General features: G+C 41.6%; 1 protein-coding gene across 1 annotated transcript; it reads left to right on the top strand.

Annotated features, from left to right (window-relative positions):
* Positions 1–311: 311 nt before the first annotated feature.
* On the top strand, positions 312–6,061 carry adra2b (adrenoceptor alpha 2B). Its single transcript, XM_053870415.1, has 2 exons — positions 312–734; positions 1,713–6,061. The coding sequence occupies exon 2, from the start codon at positions 1,731–1,733 to the stop codon at positions 3,261–3,263; it is 1,533 nt and encodes a 510-aa protein (XP_053726390.1). The 5' UTR covers positions 312–734; positions 1,713–1,730; the 3' UTR covers positions 3,264–6,061.
* The last annotated feature ends 11,500 nt before the right edge of the window (positions 6,062–17,561 follow it).

The following is a 17,561-nucleotide window of genomic DNA, read 5'->3' as shown; positions in this document are numbered from 1 at the left end:
GCACCCTGCACAAGATCAGGTTCTGCTGATGCCATACAAATATATGGTGTATTAAATCATATATTATCAGTAAACCGAAAGACTAAAGACAAAACTAATCTTCAGGATGTATCAGAATCACTAAAGTCTCTTAATGACTAATGAAAGCGACATTTGCAGGTGGGGGGTCCACATGGCAGAGAAAGTCAGGCTCCCATGACGCCCACAGCTCCTCCGTGACATCACTAGCTCTCAAAGAAGCAGAGGAGGGAGATGGAGCCTCCCCACTTATTACTCCTCCACCTCTGCTCGTGCTCACTCGTGGAGATGCGCGTCTGCGAGAGGGCGAGCTCAGCGTACATGCGTGGAATCTCTGCAGGGCTCGGAGAAAGCCACATATCCAGTGCTCAGGACTTCATATTTTGACTTTCCTTTTTATGCCAGAGGGATTCTGACTGCTGTAAATATTGTAGAATACCTCCCATTATGTGATTCTTTTGAGTAAATACGCACGGTGAAGACGCGGGTGCATCTTACGCACAAATATTTGTCCACACATCCTGCATATATATATTAAGGAGTTTGGTTAAAGTTCCGTTCCAACATTTTTTTTAAATAAGCGCAAATGAATTGTGTTTTGGTCGCATGACAAGAAGAGTTTTTTGTGCGTAAAATGGACTTGGAAGATCTTCCGTGGAGGATGCGAGGGAGCTAGCAGTGACACACAAACCCAGAGACGCAGCGGAACCACCGAGGTGAATATGACACACGACAAGGTCCAACACGTGTGGAACTATGTCTATCAGCCTACGTACTATTTAGGTCAGGAAACCGCTATTAATGATGATTAATTTGGGGTTTAGATATGAGACATGTGTAAGCAGTAATTCCTACCAGTAAAATATATTTTTGTTTGCTTTATTATATATATATATATATATATATATATATATATATATATATATATATATATATATATATATATATATATATATATATATATATATATATATATATATATATGTTCTATAGTGTTATCTGTCGTGATATATTATTCATCACGTGGCTGTTGTCTTTCCCCTTTGAGTGGTTATTTTATTTCATCCGATTGCTATTTTTGTCCAGCAATCTTGACTAATAACACAGTCTTGCTAAGAGATCATAATTTCTTCCTGAAATTGAGTGTGACACAGCAAAATCCCAAGTGCTATTTCAACTCTAGTCGCAGTGACTTTAACATCCTACTGGCATGAATGTACATTTGGAGGATGATACCTCAAAAGTTCTTTCAAACGCTACATCTGATTCTGACTCTGTGAAGGTCACACTCAGAAACACACCACGGCAAGTGCTTCTGAGTGTGTTACTGAATACTGCTAATTGAATGTCTGTGATAATGATAAAAAAAAGGGAGCTAATGTTGAGAGCGGTTGATGATGCACTGATGTTTTAAACAGGCGAGCAAGTGGCAAAATCACGCTTGTTCATTTGAGATGGATTGCAGAGTTCATTATACCAACTGGGTGGTGCTTGATTTGCTGAGGAGTTGGATATAAATCTGTCTCATTTGCATTGATATTCACCAAATTACGGCTGTGAGACATACAATGGTTCTTAGCAACAAAACTGGAAAAATGAGAAGTTACACTCCTGTGATGAATGAAGCTTACAATTTGGTCTGATAAAAACGTGTTTAGTTTCTAATGTATATTTTCTGCTTACTTCTGTTGAAGACCCCTGAAACGTGTGTCATGGCTTCTGCACTGGACGGCGGCTGCTCCATGGAGTCGAGCAGCTGGAATATCAGCGGCCCTTCCATCCCCTGCAACCAGAGCGTCCAAAATCTCGCCCCCTACTCTCCTGAGGCGACAGCAGCCTTTGCCACTGCCATCACTCTCATGGTGTGCTTCACCATCGTCGGGAACATCATGGTCATCATAGCTGTCCTCACCAGCCGGTCCCTGCGAGGTCCACAGAATCTTTTCCTGGTGTCTCTCGCTGCTGCAGACATCCTGGTGGCCACACTCATCATCCCCTTCTCTCTAGCCAATGAACTCCTGGGTTACTGGTACTTCAAGTCCCTGTGGTGTGAGATCTACCTGGCTCTGGACGTGCTCTTCTGCACCTCCTCCATCGTGCATCTTTGTGCCATCTCTCTGGACCGCTACCTGTCCATCTCCAGAGTGACCTATGGCCGCCAGAGGACCCCAAGACGCATCAAAGCTGCCATCGTCGTGGTCTGGCTCATCGCCTCCATCGTTTCCTTCCCTCCTCTGCTTTCTCTGAACAAAAGTGAGGCAGGAGACCTTGAGAATGCCAGGGGACCCCAATGTCAGCTGAATGATGAGAGTTGGTACATCCTCTACTCCAGTCTTGGGTCCTTCTTTGTCCCCTGTCTCATCATGATCCTCGTCTACATAAGAATCTACCAAATTGCAAAGCAGAGGACTCGGTGTCCCCCTGGAGAGCCCCGAAAAGATGGTGTCGGCTCTGCAACCCCAAGTCAGCCCCCTCGGCACAAGCAGGCAAACGGAAAACCAGATGAGGAGAGCACATCGCCTTCATCCAGCAAAACCTCAAACACCAGACCCCCAACCCTTGCCATTACTCCATCTCCGTCAATGGGAGACGCCCAAACCGCCCAGGGCCCCACCACAAACAATCTGCTTCAGCCTCCATCCAGCTCTCCGGTTGTCTCACCGGTTGCAAGCTCAGTGGACACCAAGTCTGCCTCCACCAAGACTAAAGACGGCAAGAAGGGAAAGCGCAAGTTTGGAAAGAAGGCGGACAACAACAATGGCGACAGTTCCAGCACAGACAGCGACCTTGAGAACAGCATCGGCGGAGGCCAGGGCAGTGCCAGCATGCCTGGCTCACCTGCAGGAGGCGGAATACACTCCCCAGCGTCCGTCCATAAATACCGAGATATGATCGCCACTACGAAAGGGGCTCGACTGATGCCAGGGCGGAAGTCCAAAATAGACAACAATCCCGGAGCAGCGAGGCGCAAAGCCATGGTCAACAGGGAGAAACGATTCACCTTTGTGCTGGCTGTGGTCATCGGGGTTTTCATGATATGCTGGTTCCCGTTCTTCTTCTCCTACTCACTTCGGGCTCTGTGTCCCCAAACCTGTGCCATCCCTGAACCCCTCTTTAAGTTCTTCTTCTGGATCGGATACTGCAACTCCTCGCTCAACCCAGTCATTTACACCATCTTTAACAAAGACTTTCGAAATGCTTTCAAAAAGATCCTGTGCAGAGGAACAAAAGGCACCTTCTTCTAGCCCACTCACAAACCATGCAAACGGCCGGTCAACAATTTCTGAAGTGAAATAACTTCCAATCAGAATTCCAAAAGGGCTGTTCCCATTCCAGCATAAACCACAGAAGCGAGAGCCATTCTTCGACAGCCATATGCGTAAATTGCCAACCAAGACTGCAAGGTCTGCGCTCAAAGCAGAGAACGACACGAGTGTGAGCACCGTCTCATGAACACTGAAATGCCATAGGAACTGAGCTTCTGGACAGCAACACGATGCTAAGATATTAATGTATTTAACATTCTTGTATTTCTACATGAAATGGACTATCAGAGGAAAGGATCAAATAAAAAGTGACCTTAGATTCCTGCGAGCCTAAGGCCGTTGGTTTATCAATACAGAGCACAAGGCACACACAAGGTTAGTGGTGATTTCTTACGTCTGCAGTCTTAATTCGCCCAGCTGCAGGGGAAACATGTGTTCCTTGATTTTTATCTGAAAGCACAACAACAAGAGGCCTCTGTGATTCTCAGATGTAAAAAAAAAGTCTTGAAATTATGAGGCAACCAGCCAAGTCTGGCACCTCTACTCGGGTACAATGGACAATGTGTGTATCCCAGAACATTGGGATTTATGGAAGTTTATCTGGACAGAGATTGCTTCTACTTAGAGTTTCTGATTATCAACCATACAATTTTGGAATTTTTCTTCCAATGTCTGTGGCTGAGATGTGCTTTTTTTGAGTCAAGGTTTAATACTTGTATCAAGTTTTATGGACAGGCTTTTGTTTCTCTGAAAGTAGCATGTCACTGCGCCGCCAGGGTCATATTAATATATACAATCATATAGTGTTATAAGTATTCCAAAAACAAAATACTAAGTGAATTTTGAAACATTTAAACTGATTCCTGGATTTAAAGAAAGGACCTCACTGTTTGGAGCATCTTCATTGGGGTTATCTACTGCATCTCACAGGTGGTGCCATTGGCAGCAGCTTCTTTTTTTTGTTTTTTTTTGCATGTGCACATTATCTGTATTCCTCTCAAGCAGGTTAGCAATTACAAAGGACAGATGAACAATGCACACGCTCATTACGTCTTGCGGATTCATGCGAGGACTATTTATTTGGCTGAGTCACTCTTAAGTAACACTCTTGGTGCATCATCGCCTGCAGTGGACCTTGTCAGGGCACATGTGGCTTGTTTGTCGGCGGCGCCAGAATACAATGCTACTTTTTCTGCCAGACACTGTTTCCTTGACAAAGAATTGTCCGTAACTGTGAAAAGGCGTATTCACTCACTGGGACAAGGGCTGTCAGCACCAACCCTTCCACGGGCTAATTGGCTAATTCTGCTGACCTGCGTGATTGTGTACGTGCGTGCTTGCATATGTGTGTGTGCTGAGAGGTAGTGCCTCACCTGGCTGCTGTGAAATGCGGATCTACCGTAACGACTGAATCGTTGTTGTCATGTGACGTTTCTGCTGTACAGAACAATCAAGAGTGATTCTTGAGAAACATTTCCTGGACATTCAGAGGCTCCATAGTGACCAATCTCAAGGGACCAAAGTTTTATGGACCACAGTCTCACCTGGGAGGTGTATGCCTGTGTTGCAGGTCTGTTTTCTGGTTGCACCAAAGCGCATTGCATTTACTTAAAACACATAGCACAACGTTCCATGATGTGGAGAACATGTTGGGGACCATGTTTGAGCCAAACCAGGGTGAATTGAACTGGGCATCATTCCTCAATTTTTCAGAGTGAATGTGGAGTTTAAAATGGTCCTATCCAAAATAATCTGTTCACTTTTCAGGAATATTTGCAATTATTTTTAAAAAATGTTTTCATTACATTAGATTATTAATCCTTCAATTGTTAGGGGTGATATAAAATGGCTAACTCTTCATGTGCGATACAGTGTGATGCATTCAAGTGCATTCAGGCCCAAAGGGGTGGTGTACAAAAAAAGGTTTAGCACTTAAAAATGCATGGATTAAAAAATAATAACTGAGGTCTGTCTGTTTTAAATGATTAAAACTACAGTGCGTACAGTGAAAAAAACAAAAATTCAAGAAAAGGAAAAAAAAAATATGATGAAGTGAGTGCAATACGCTTTCATATTTGTAATGGAGGAAACGATTGAAGACTGTGTTATTTATTTCAAACTGTTTCGTCTATAGCCTATCTATTGTGACAGTGGAGCTGAGTACCAGAGATTGGAAAGCAAAAGCACTGCACAGATATTTTGTACCTCTAAGAGCCTTGTTGAAAAGCTTCATCAAGCTCTTGAGTCGCGTTTAGGCCTGCAGGGAGATTTATTTTGTGTAAGGACTTTGAGTTATGTGCATAATGCATAACCTGTGATGCAACATTTGTCATTGGTGGTTCATCTTGTGAGAGCTAGAGTTACACTGTTTCATCAGAAATGTCAGTGCATTGATGGATTTGTCAAGTCTGCGCTGAGAGAAATCTCTCATCTTACTTTTCCTGAATATGTATCGGAAACTGTCAATAGTGCTCGCAGAATGGCCGCTGGGTTTCATGGGAAATGCTGCAGTCACAATCGAACAGTCGATCAATGAATATAGCTGAGTCAGCATGTATTGAAGAGTTGCACTCCAACTACTTCATGCGCTCAGATGGCGGTGTTTTTCTTGTTTTGCTGGAAGTATGACGTATGGATTAAAGGTAACAGGTGCTTTGTTTTGCCTCTCGACTGAAAATACTTCCTTTGGATTTAACTATATCCCGTTTCTCAGAGTGTACGGTCTGTACCATCAGAGTCTCATATACCACCCATCTGTCATCTGTTTCAGTTTGAGAATAAAGGATTCTGGAAAAGCACCAGTCTGTTTCTTTTTTGTTTTTTTCTGATAGAGTTTTAGCAGGTTCTCACCTTGTGATTATAAAATCCCAGATTCCTTTATAACTAGATATTTTATGAGTTTAAAACTAACAAAGTTAAATGCTATGAACATCCAGCCTCTAGCTTCTCACACATTTACGTTTTAACTTGCTACAAAAAATGAATTACAAGAAATATTTAAGCGTTATTATCCAGTGAATGAAATATGACAATAAAGAGAGTCTGACGTTGACGCCTGGTGACGTTACACTCGTGTAGATACGACTGTATCCATGCAGTTGACCACGACCAGCCAGATCCTCTTCTACAAAAGTGGCATGTGGTTCTTTTGAAACTGACTTATGTCCAGAAATCTATTAGATATTACGGCTTTATTCTTGCAATATTATAATTTCATTCTTGCAACTACTATCACGTTATGTGGCTCTAGCCAGAGCTGCACTGATTTACTGGGAAATTTCAGTGCCGTCCAATGAATTCGCACCAGAAGGCTTTGATTGACAGTACACAGGTCCAGTGAAAGTAGTGGGCATGCGATTTCCACTTAGCATCCGGCCCTTATGACAAAGAAAGCAACCCATTGGTTAATTTTCACTCAACGGAAAGCTGCCTCATCCAATTGGAGTGGGACCCACTTACCTCCTTCTCCTGGGCGAGTTGTTACAGGTTTCCTATCATTTAGATAAAATGCTGAAAGTCAAATGTAAGTGATGGGCTGGGTTACGTGAGTTGCATCAGAGTGAAGTATCATGAACGTATCATCACATCGTCTCATTTGGGATAATCTTCAACTTGGAAGTAAAACACAGAGTTTATGAAGGGAACATGTTTCAGTCCCACTGCTGGCGCTCAAACCACTTTGAAGTGGGATTGAAAAGTGTGGGGCCAACGGATCAACAAGGTAGCTTCACCAAGTTAAATCAATGCTAATAAGCTTGTTAAAAAATAAAAAATACATGACAAATAGAACACAGTACGCACAACAATGTGTGTGGCATTTAGTACACAAGATGGATGTGTGTCTCACCTTATAAATGCTTCAGTTCATTAACTGTGAGCAGAAACACCACAAGCCTGTCTCTCCCCTATCAGACCGTTCAAGTTTGAAGATGAAGGCAACGCAGAACAGGCTGTATGTGCCTCTACGGTCAGCGATTCATTTAAACTGAACTCAATATGATTAGTTTCTGCTCCATCTGGGACATCAAAATCACAGCGTTCCACCATAGCAAAAAATGTCAGGGTGTTTGTTTCGTCCCAGTCCAGCGATGGCCCCAAAACTCCGTCATCATGCTCCCATGCTCTCCTTTCTTGTGGCTAGCAGCTAACATCTCCATCTGGCGCTTCACATTTGTCACCAATTTAGAGCACATGAACACTGCAGAGCAAGATTACTGTAAGTGCAGCAATGGATGTGGGCTGAGCAAAGTGGGGCACAGAACGGTGCCATAGGTGGCTCTGCTCCTACTTTGCTGAGCAGCTCCCAGGATACTGATACTTTCATGGCTCATCCATCATTGGACAAACTGGCTCAAGCATCCCAAGTGTAGTACTTAAGTACTTCACTTGATGTGAGGACAATGTGAGACTAATTTGCATGTCATGAGAATCCACAGTGTATCAATACCATGAAAGATGAACTGTGAAGTCCAGAGGTCACTGCTATTCGGCCGGAGAACTCACTAATGGGAATGTTAGAGCTCAAGCAAGCGTGGCACATTCAAGTCAGGCCTGTAGTTGTCTTCATCAATGAGCTATATATACATGAGATGGAATACTTTTGCTGTTGTCTTACCAGCAAACAAGTAATAACATGGCCAAGCTCCACGGTCCTGCTTCAACAAAAAAAGAAGAAAAAAAGAAAACACAAATATGAAAACATTCCAAACATTCCTGAACAAATTTAAAGCATGCCTTACCTGAGACATTCCATTTCTTTAAATTCTTATTGCCAGAAAGAGACAGCGTTATATGAATTGATTTAACAGACAGACAATATATTCATTCAGAGCTGGGTGAGGAGGAGAGATTCTTCAACAGACAGGGCAGGAGTTGTACTTAAAGGACAAATAACAAGTCAAGGACAAGCTCAAGTGAGTGATCAGTGTTGAAAGATAACTGATTTCAACAGAGCAAAGTGCTTATAGAGCAGTCAGGCTTCCATCGGACATTTTTAACAACATTTGTGAAAATGCTCAAAAATAAAACACAACTTTATTTTGCCATTATTGAGAGGAGAGTGCGCCACGAGATGATGTCATCAGAGAGCATCTCTCTCTGCCGCACAACAAACAACACACTCGGCGAAACAGTCGACAACTGATCATGGACACATTACTGATTTCTGTTTCCTAATTTCCGTTTCTTTGTACCCCCCAAACATATCTCACTTTATCGTCTGCCGTCATTTTTTGGACCACAACGTATACGTGTGACGGGGTATCCAGTCCACTCTTCTTTCATCTGCAGAACCTGTTTCCACAGCAACATACTTCCTTTTCAAATTTCCAAATTTGAGATGTGGCAAATACACACAGATGTGTAAATAAATGAAATGTTATTTATGCACAGGGTATAATGTATAATGTATTGGCTCAATAAGGTCAGCAAAGACAAAATCATGATCGTCTTTGTGGTCAAGTGACCCCACTTTGTTGGATACAAGGTGTAACTCAAACCCCACGTCCTACTTTTTGCGAGGTGACAACAGCTGCCTTTTAGAAGTCTAAATCAATTATAAAATCCGTGTTAACGCCATCACAGCTTCAGGAAATGTTTCATCACACTGTGAGCTCAAGACAATCTGACTTGTCACTGGAAGGTTTCTGTCACACTGGGACTTGAAAATAGGCCGCAGCCGAAGCAGCATGACGCCGGCTGCCAACACGCAGAGCCGAGTCTGTGCGGGATTGAAACATGTTGCCAGATATCACATTTACTCACACACACATATTGGGTTTGTCATCCAGCAGCCACTATCACATCGTATATTCAAGTCATGAAATATGCTCGATTCCTAATGCCACGGCGAACGTACACACAAACGCGCTGCCGGCCACTTGTGACAGCTTGTTATGTTTGAGGTCAGCGGCTCTGCCAAGGATTGTTATTGATTTATGTTGATGAGCAGTTTGGGGATGTCAGACAGGCCCGTTTCTAAATCAGCGCCATTGCTTTCCTCACAAACTCACACCTCTCATTTTGTGTCATTTCACTTCTTCTAAGGCGAGTTTCATTTCTGGGTTCGTGAGCAGATAAATCCCAACAAGTGTCTCCTTTTCTGAAAAAAAATAACTACTTATATATGTCAACTGCCAACTGATGTGGCTTTCGTTTATCATGTAACAGCGATATTGTTTATACCAGTGTTTTTCAACATTTTTCTCGCACACCCTCAAACCACACTTGTGCTTAAAGTCCCATAGAAAATACCTATTTGTTTGTGAAAAACTGTAGCTACTGACAGTCGGTTGTCATTTTGCCATGCTATTTGCAGAAACAAATTGCTTCAAATGTGTCCAGAAATGGGTGGGCAATATGGCAAAATATATCATGATATATTGATTTATTTACTTACTTTAGATAAGTAAATAAAGTAGAGTTTCAAGACAAAACCTTAACATTCTTTGCCTGAATTTGCTTCATAAAAACAAATTATTCTTTCTCTCTTTACATTTTGGAGCACATTTAGTTTGTTGTGCATTTCGCTTTTTGGCTACTTTTAAACCACAAAACAAACTTTGACAGTCCATGAGTATGAATAAAGTTTTGAAATGAGACGTCATGTTAGCCCTTAGCTCTGCGGTGCAGACAGTCTCCCTCCATCGTTCTGTCATGAAAGTGTGTGGTCAAATTAAAGGCGCATAACAGTTTAAAAAAGGCTGGAAGTTGTGCATGTGACCGGCTCCTCGCTGTGAGTGTGTTGGAAGATGAGCGGCGCGCACCACAGCAGCACTGGTTTGACTGACGGACAGATCAGTGCATCAACACACTGCAGCTCTACAGTAGAGTGGAGAGAAAGAATGTCAGCGGATCCATGTGATCTCCTCACCTTGGTTGCTCCTCAACACGTTCTTATTGTCATGATTTAATGTCATCATATCGCCCGCCTCTATCTCCCCATAAATGAGGTGAAATTGGACCACTTTCCCACAGCACACCTGACAGTCTTTCATGGCACATTGGTGTGCCACGGCACCCCGGTTGAAAAACAATGATTTATATAACACAATACAATATATCTGGTTTAAACTTCTTTTCTTCAAGTATGTTTGAATCAGGTTCACAGCATTTCAATGTGGTGATTCCAAAGCCGCATCAGTTAGGAACTACTGTTCTGAAACAGACTTAGACATCAGCCTCATCTAAGCCGAGTTTCGAATGAGCTAGCAAACCAGTACAGATCAGTACGGTTGATATTTTCTGATCTTTATTCAGATACGTGACGCTTTTATGTGATATTGAGCTTGTCAGTAGTGACAACTGAACAAAATGCTTTCGTGAGTCACTAGACTACGAAGCACAAGACAGTGACCCACATTAATTTCACGACTTTGGTCTTATCTTTTGGAGGTCTAGAATTTTTGACAATTCATGCAGGTGAAATTAAGTGCACCAGTGAATTGAATGATCAGCAGTCAGCTGTTCTCCACACTTCCTCCCACAGAGATGGATCATTGTTTTTTTGTAGAGATGTGGCTGTGGTTACGACCAAGACGAAAGCAACTTGACTTGAGCGCAGCTCGACATTGCAATGTTTGGAGCAGGTCAGTCCATATTGCGACAGGCTAAGATTGTGAATGAATACAAGGCCCGATATGAGGAAACAAACACTAAGTCGCAGTCACGGAAACATCTTTAACAACTAGAAGATGATGAAAATATCATGCTTTTCTACCGTGGTTACAGTGAAGGACTCCGGGGCCTCTAATTGATCTGTTTCAGGGTCTGAGCCAAGAGAAAACACAAAAGCACATGTGCTTTGGTTGACCAAGGGAGGACATTGCGTGGATGTACTGTTCTGAAACGAAAGTTATTTTGGTGAGGGTAAATAATTATTTCATATAATATATATAATTAAATAAATACTGCTTGCACGTCTTCTAAACTGTATATTATCCATCAAGTTGATGGTTTTCTCATGGCTGTCACAGGCAACACCAGCTTTTGATGAAAACACAGCAGGACCTGAAATTTAGAGTTCCTGAACCTGACAACACACAAACTTGCTGTCAGTCACTGTGACTACAAATGTGTTTATTGATAAGCATGAACCAGTTTTAATTTTTTTTATTGCCTCAAATTGCAGAAAAAAGTCATTTTTCTGGCATGTGATGTTGACTGGGATTTGTTTTGGTCCCTATAAGGGAAGTGTGTACCCTTAGCGCAGCTGTGAGAACCGATTTATGTCCCTGTGACACATGGTGAAGGCCTCCAGATCCCACAACATGCTGTCTAATTATAACACAGAGCTACACATTTACGCTCTTCTCACTTGCATTTGTTGCATCCAGTGTACGTGTGTGTGTGTGTGTGTGTGTGTGGCCCTTGTATCACTGTATTTGAGGGGAACAATTGTTGGGACCTTTTGCCTCAATTTGAGTGTGTGTATATGTGCGTGTGTGTGTTTGTGTGATCTTGTACCTGTATGAGTTTTTAATCAACAGAGTGAAGACATTTTTGCAAAGAAAGGGTTTTGGCCGGTCCTCAATTTGTCAAGCCTCAGTTTGAGGGTTAAAACTAAAAAATAGCTGGGTTATTATAATTGGGTTTTAGTTTGGTTCACAGTAGGTTAAGTTTGGCCATTTGGAGATGCTGGGGGACTGGGTCATGTCAGTAACGGTTCTCACTAAGATAGGAAGACAAAAGTGTGTGTGTGTGTGTGTGTGCTTGATTATACTGCCTCGTGGGCACCAATTCCTGACAACACACTATCCTCACGGGGACCTTATGTCTTCGTGAGGAACTTTCGCCGGTCCCCACAGGTCAAAACCTCAATTTGAGGATGTGTGTGTGTGTGTGTGTGTGTATCTGTGGATGAATGGATAACATTTTGATGGATAGAATACTGAACATATTCTAATATTATTAATTATTTATTTGTTCCTCTCTGTGATCTTTATGTTGTCTGTGATTTGTATGTCATGCGTCGAGGTCTGAGAGAACAGATATTTCATCCATGCTATATGTCTTGTACTGTAGCATATTTGACAATAAAGTTACCTTACCATAGTATTATTTTTATACTTTCAAAATCACATAAAATCTTGTGATATTTGTGAATTTTTTAATGTGAATTTATATATTTGTATTTTTTGTGATATCATAAATTGGTCAAAATGAATAAGTGTTACTGCCTACATGTCACTACGTCAGCTTGGTGTCTCAGTCACTGAGCCACCGAAAATGTGGCAGGAAGTTTGCCCACAAAAAAGGGTTACTTATGTTAATTTGAGCAATTAAACTCCTCTTAAGTGGAGAAGAGCTGAAGCCAGGTAAGAGTAGTTCAAGGACAAGAGAGCAACCATGGCCTCCAAGAAAAGAAAATTGTTGCTCGACGGACTGTTGCTGTTGATGCAGTATATATATATATATATATATATATATATATATATATATATATATATATATATATATATATATATATATATATATATCTGAGTAGCAGGAGGTAACAACCGAAACTTTAGAGATGGTTGTCATTAACACGACATCAGTTGAGGTTTGTGTTTCAGTCAGGTGAAAGCATGCTTACAGTGAAGAATTTTTTTTTTTCTTTTTTGTATTTTGACAAATTATTCCGACAAACTACTTGCTAACCCAAAGCCAAGCAGGTGTTTTATCCCACCAAAACAAGCAAAAAACCATCATACCAGTCCAACAAGTAGACAGTATTATTATTATTATTATTATTATTATTATTATTACTAACTGATAGCAATAACAATCAGATTCCAGTCACTTTACTGTGCCTCTGCACCAGTTAAGCCAAACAAATGAATTTCAATGAAAATGTTGTGATTTATGCACACAAACAACTCGTAGAAGTGCTGGGGAAGCTGAACTGTGCAATGCTTGTAAATTCAAACGCACGTCCATAAGCTGCTTTTCTCGCCTGTCTTTTGTGGAATATAAAACAGGTCATAGTGTGAGGACACTCCAAAGAAGATGAAGTGAGGCTCCACCAGATATTCCCATTAATGTCGACCGCTGTTCATTAACACAGCACACATGAGGGAGTTGCAACAAGAGACAAACAAAAATATGAAATCACTCATTCACACAACACTGTTATTAGCGTCTAATTAAGCAACCAAAATAAAACCATCACATTTGACTCCATTTAGGAAGCAAGACAGATCCACCAGCCGGCGTATGAATATGTATGTGTTTGGAGGGTGTTCCACTGTTGAGCATTTCCATTTCCAATCTCCTCAGTGTCAAAACAGCAGATAGATTTCTTCCCTCCATAATTTGGCTGTTGAGAACGCCCAAGAGGCAGGATGAAAAATGAGAGAAGGACCAGGCGTTCTCCCACAAGTCGCTGTTGAGATGCGTTTCTTTTGCTTTCTTAAGCCACACATTCACCAAAAATCACTTTAGGAGCTGTTGATCATTTATGAGAAGATAATTGAAATTTTAAGAACGAACATTTAATCTTCTCCCTGTGACGCAGCACAATCTTTCGACACTCCATCCAGACAGAGATGAGCCTTGGCAGGAGCAGTGCGCAGGACTTCTTGGTGCAGCCTTGGACCATCGATTTTGGAGTCATCTTTGAGTGTTCTGTTGCTCACTTACAAAATGCATTTTGTTACATTCCTGAAGCGCTTGGGTGCAGATGATTCTTGATGTAACCACCGTAACTGCAGTTCTTGAAGAGAGAGAATTTTTAAATTTTGTTCAAACCTCATCCAAAATGTTTCATCTCTTTAGCTGTTAGTGGCATAGCTATTTCCGAACTGAGCAGGTTAGTTCAGGTTTGTCTCGAGCATGACTCTCACTAGGGGCACTTCCCATCGTGCCATGAATAAACTCATGCCATTTCTATTCCAAAATGACTGCATTGTTTGTGGATTTTACTATTTGAGAATGCTGACACTTGTACTTTAGGACTCGAGAACTGCTTCAGAATCAAAGGTTCAACTTTGTATGAAATAGAAGGATATGGATCCTGCCTAGCTTGAGGGTTGTGGGTTGTGTTGACCCAGACTTGACTCGTATTTAAGACTCACTGATCCCTACATGACCAGTGCTTGCTTGAAAACAAAGACTTTGTCAGGCCCAGTGGTTTACGAGTGAACACTTCAAGGTATTGTGAAGAGTTGAAACCTACTCAAGGACTCAGGGACTTTCTCTTTTATAAAATGGCAACACTTGTTTGACAGGAGGGACAAGATCAGAGAGCAGACATTTCTCCACTGGGCGCATGGTTGGCCTGTCCGTCTTTTCTTTCGTGACTTGAAACATAGGACTTCCCAGTCTCAAGTTAATAATAGAAAGGTTGCAACCGGAGACGTTCCGAGACTAATTGGCACAGACTTGATACTTACATTAAGAATACTTTCTGGCCAATAGGGACAGACTTTCAGATGTGAACACCACAACTTTCTGATGTTCTTATACTGTCATGAGACCATAGGTCTGTAATCATTTTCTGCCCACATCTAGTCCCAGAATGACCAACAAAACTTCACATCAGTTTGATAAATGCTCTCCCTTAAAGTCAATATGTACAGTAAATAACGTAGGTGAAATTTAGTGGCGCCGATCAGAAAGGTAACATTTGTTTTTACCTTGAGGGACTCATGCACACACGGCTATAAATCATATTCGGAGTCGTTCATCACCACACTCTTTTGTCTTTCCCATCGTTAGATTTTTTTGCTTTTGTAAAGCCTTTTTAGTCACAGCTATTCCTGGGGATATGGATGGTGTTTACAAAGCATTATTCCTCAACTTCAGGCATTTGATTGCATTTTTTGCATTCATCTTTTTGTATTTGTTTACCCATTGGAAACTTTCGAAGTCATACAGCCTTTCTAGTGCTGATAGAGTAGGCACGAACCGAATGTGAATTCCCTTTACTATGTTGCAATACCTTTTTTTCATCTACCGTGGACATTCAGAAAACTCATACATATGGTAATGGACCACTTGTGAGGTTGCTTTTGTGTTGCTGCATCATCAAGTGAGTGGACAGCTCCTATAGTTTCCGTTGTAGGTTCAAGGTAAGAATTGGGGAGAACAAAAAAAAACAACAAAATGAACGGCTAACAATAGAACAATAGTTATTTCAATGACAACTGTGTTACAAAACAATTTTTCAATGTATATTTTCAGAATATGAAACAGCTCCATCGAGCCCATAGAAAGTTAGTCACTTATTGTCATGGAGTTATTCTATAACATTAAATTGATTTATGATGAAGGCAACCACAAGAACTGCCCATACATTCATGGCATTCTGTTTACAGTCAAGATTTCAGAAGAACGTGAAACATGAAGGCGATTGGAAATCCACCCAAACATAATGTCTTCCACTGATGATATTGACAATGTGGCATCCACAAGCTTCTAGTATAAAGGCCACATGAGGAAGATATCTGGCTGTAATCCTGATGAAGCTGGTTCCTATCTGGGCCAAAAAATATTGATCTCCAACCAAAGTCAAGCTTGTTCAATGCATATAGGCCATGTCAGTGTTTCTGAGTCATACGGCCTGTAAATGACCCAGTTTATGTTTGCACATTCAGTAAGAGACAGAATTGATGGCATGAACGTGGTAGTGTGAAGGTCATGCAGTAGGCACAAACCGAATGTAAATTCCTTTACTGTGTCACAATTACTTTTTTTCACCTACTGTGGACATTTAGAAAACTCATGAATATGTTGTGATTACATAATTTCTTTTTACTTCAAGTACCGTGGTATTTTTCAAACGTCCTGGAATTCGAACAAATCGAAAAATTTTTTGCTTTGGATTTCGAACACAAATACAGAACTCGAACGCCCCCCAAAAAAGGTGGAAAAACATGCGTGTGCGGGACCGATCAGCTGACCCACAACGCGCTTTGTTATTGTGTACGATGCAGCCTCTGTATGCAGACGTGTCCCGTTAGCTACATTTACTGACTGTTTTTTCTTCATATTGAGGTGTAAAACCTTTCCTGTCTCCACACTGGACCGTGGTAGAGTGTCACAGGGGAGGTCCTCGCTCTCCACACCTCCGAGGCTGGAGCGCTCACTCCAGGGTTTGATGTCCTGTCGTCGGCTCGAGTCTCAGACAGAGCATTACTTGGTTTATCACAGCCAAACTGCACAAAACCGCACATTCAGAGCTGGACACACACCTCTTCACTTCTGGAGAGACGTCACTCACTCGACAACCCCTCCCACATGCAGCGGCCACACACATAGAGGAACAGCGCACCTGCAGCAGACACTCTACATTCACTCCTACAAAAGCCTATTTTAAGGCTTGGAACGCATTATTTCTTTTTCCATTCATTGTAATGGGAAAAATCGATTCACATTTTGAATAAATCGCTTCTCAAACGGCCATCTGGAACAGTCGAGAACTGAGGTACCACTGTACAATACATTTCCAACTCGAAAACACTGGCATATTGAGCTCACGACCACGCAACACACCTCTGCTGGTTTAGAAGTTGCATACGGTAGCGCGTGAGCTGATCACTGCATCTGGTTGGCTCACCAAGCACATTCTCCTATCCACCCTCCTGTTAGTGCTATGGGCATGTTGGACGACAAGCTTTAAATAAGCAGCTTTAGTTATCAACAGTTGTACTTTATTGTCAGTAGTAGTTGTAACAGCGTTCATACAAAGCAAATGGTAATTAGAGTACTGGACATTAACTATGTTATTATTCTCAGCGTTGGCTATGATGTAGACTATATGGTCACTTCAAATTCATCCTGAATTTTAATTCAAAAGAGCCATTTACATTTTTTTCAGAATTCTTGGAGGCCACTGAAAATGACTGTGGTTCAGATTTGGCCTGAGCTTTTACATGGGTGGAGTTAGGGCAGCGGCAGTCGGATCCCTTTATTTTGCCTTTATTCTTCTCATGTCTAGGTTGAAACTATTAAAAAAGTTGAACAATTGATGATTAAGGTAAAACTATTTTTGATGAAAAATACCACAGTCAAGAGTCATTAAATTCACACAGCATCAGCTGAAAACAAGAACAAATTCCAGTCAAGTGCAATCGAAGAATTGCTGTGTCCGCAAACTGTGTCAAAAGAAGACACGAAGTCAGATGAGGTTATTACAAATTGTTAAAACTCCATTAAGTCTCATTCTTGCTTTGCCTGAGGTTAGTGGCTCTCTCATTATTTTCTCAGTGCATTATTGAGCCTGATAGGGAAAGATTGATAGTATTATCATCAGCAATAACTCTTTCAGAAGAGAAGCAGTTGTCGGAGTGCGACAAG

Source organism: Synchiropus splendidus, chromosome 7 (genome assembly GCF_027744825.2).
Source record: "Synchiropus splendidus isolate RoL2022-P1 chromosome 7, RoL_Sspl_1.0, whole genome shotgun sequence".
In the NCBI taxonomy this organism is placed as follows: domain Eukaryota; kingdom Metazoa; phylum Chordata; class Actinopteri; order Syngnathiformes; family Callionymidae; genus Synchiropus; species Synchiropus splendidus.
This window is presented reverse-complemented; position numbering and strand designations above follow the sequence as displayed.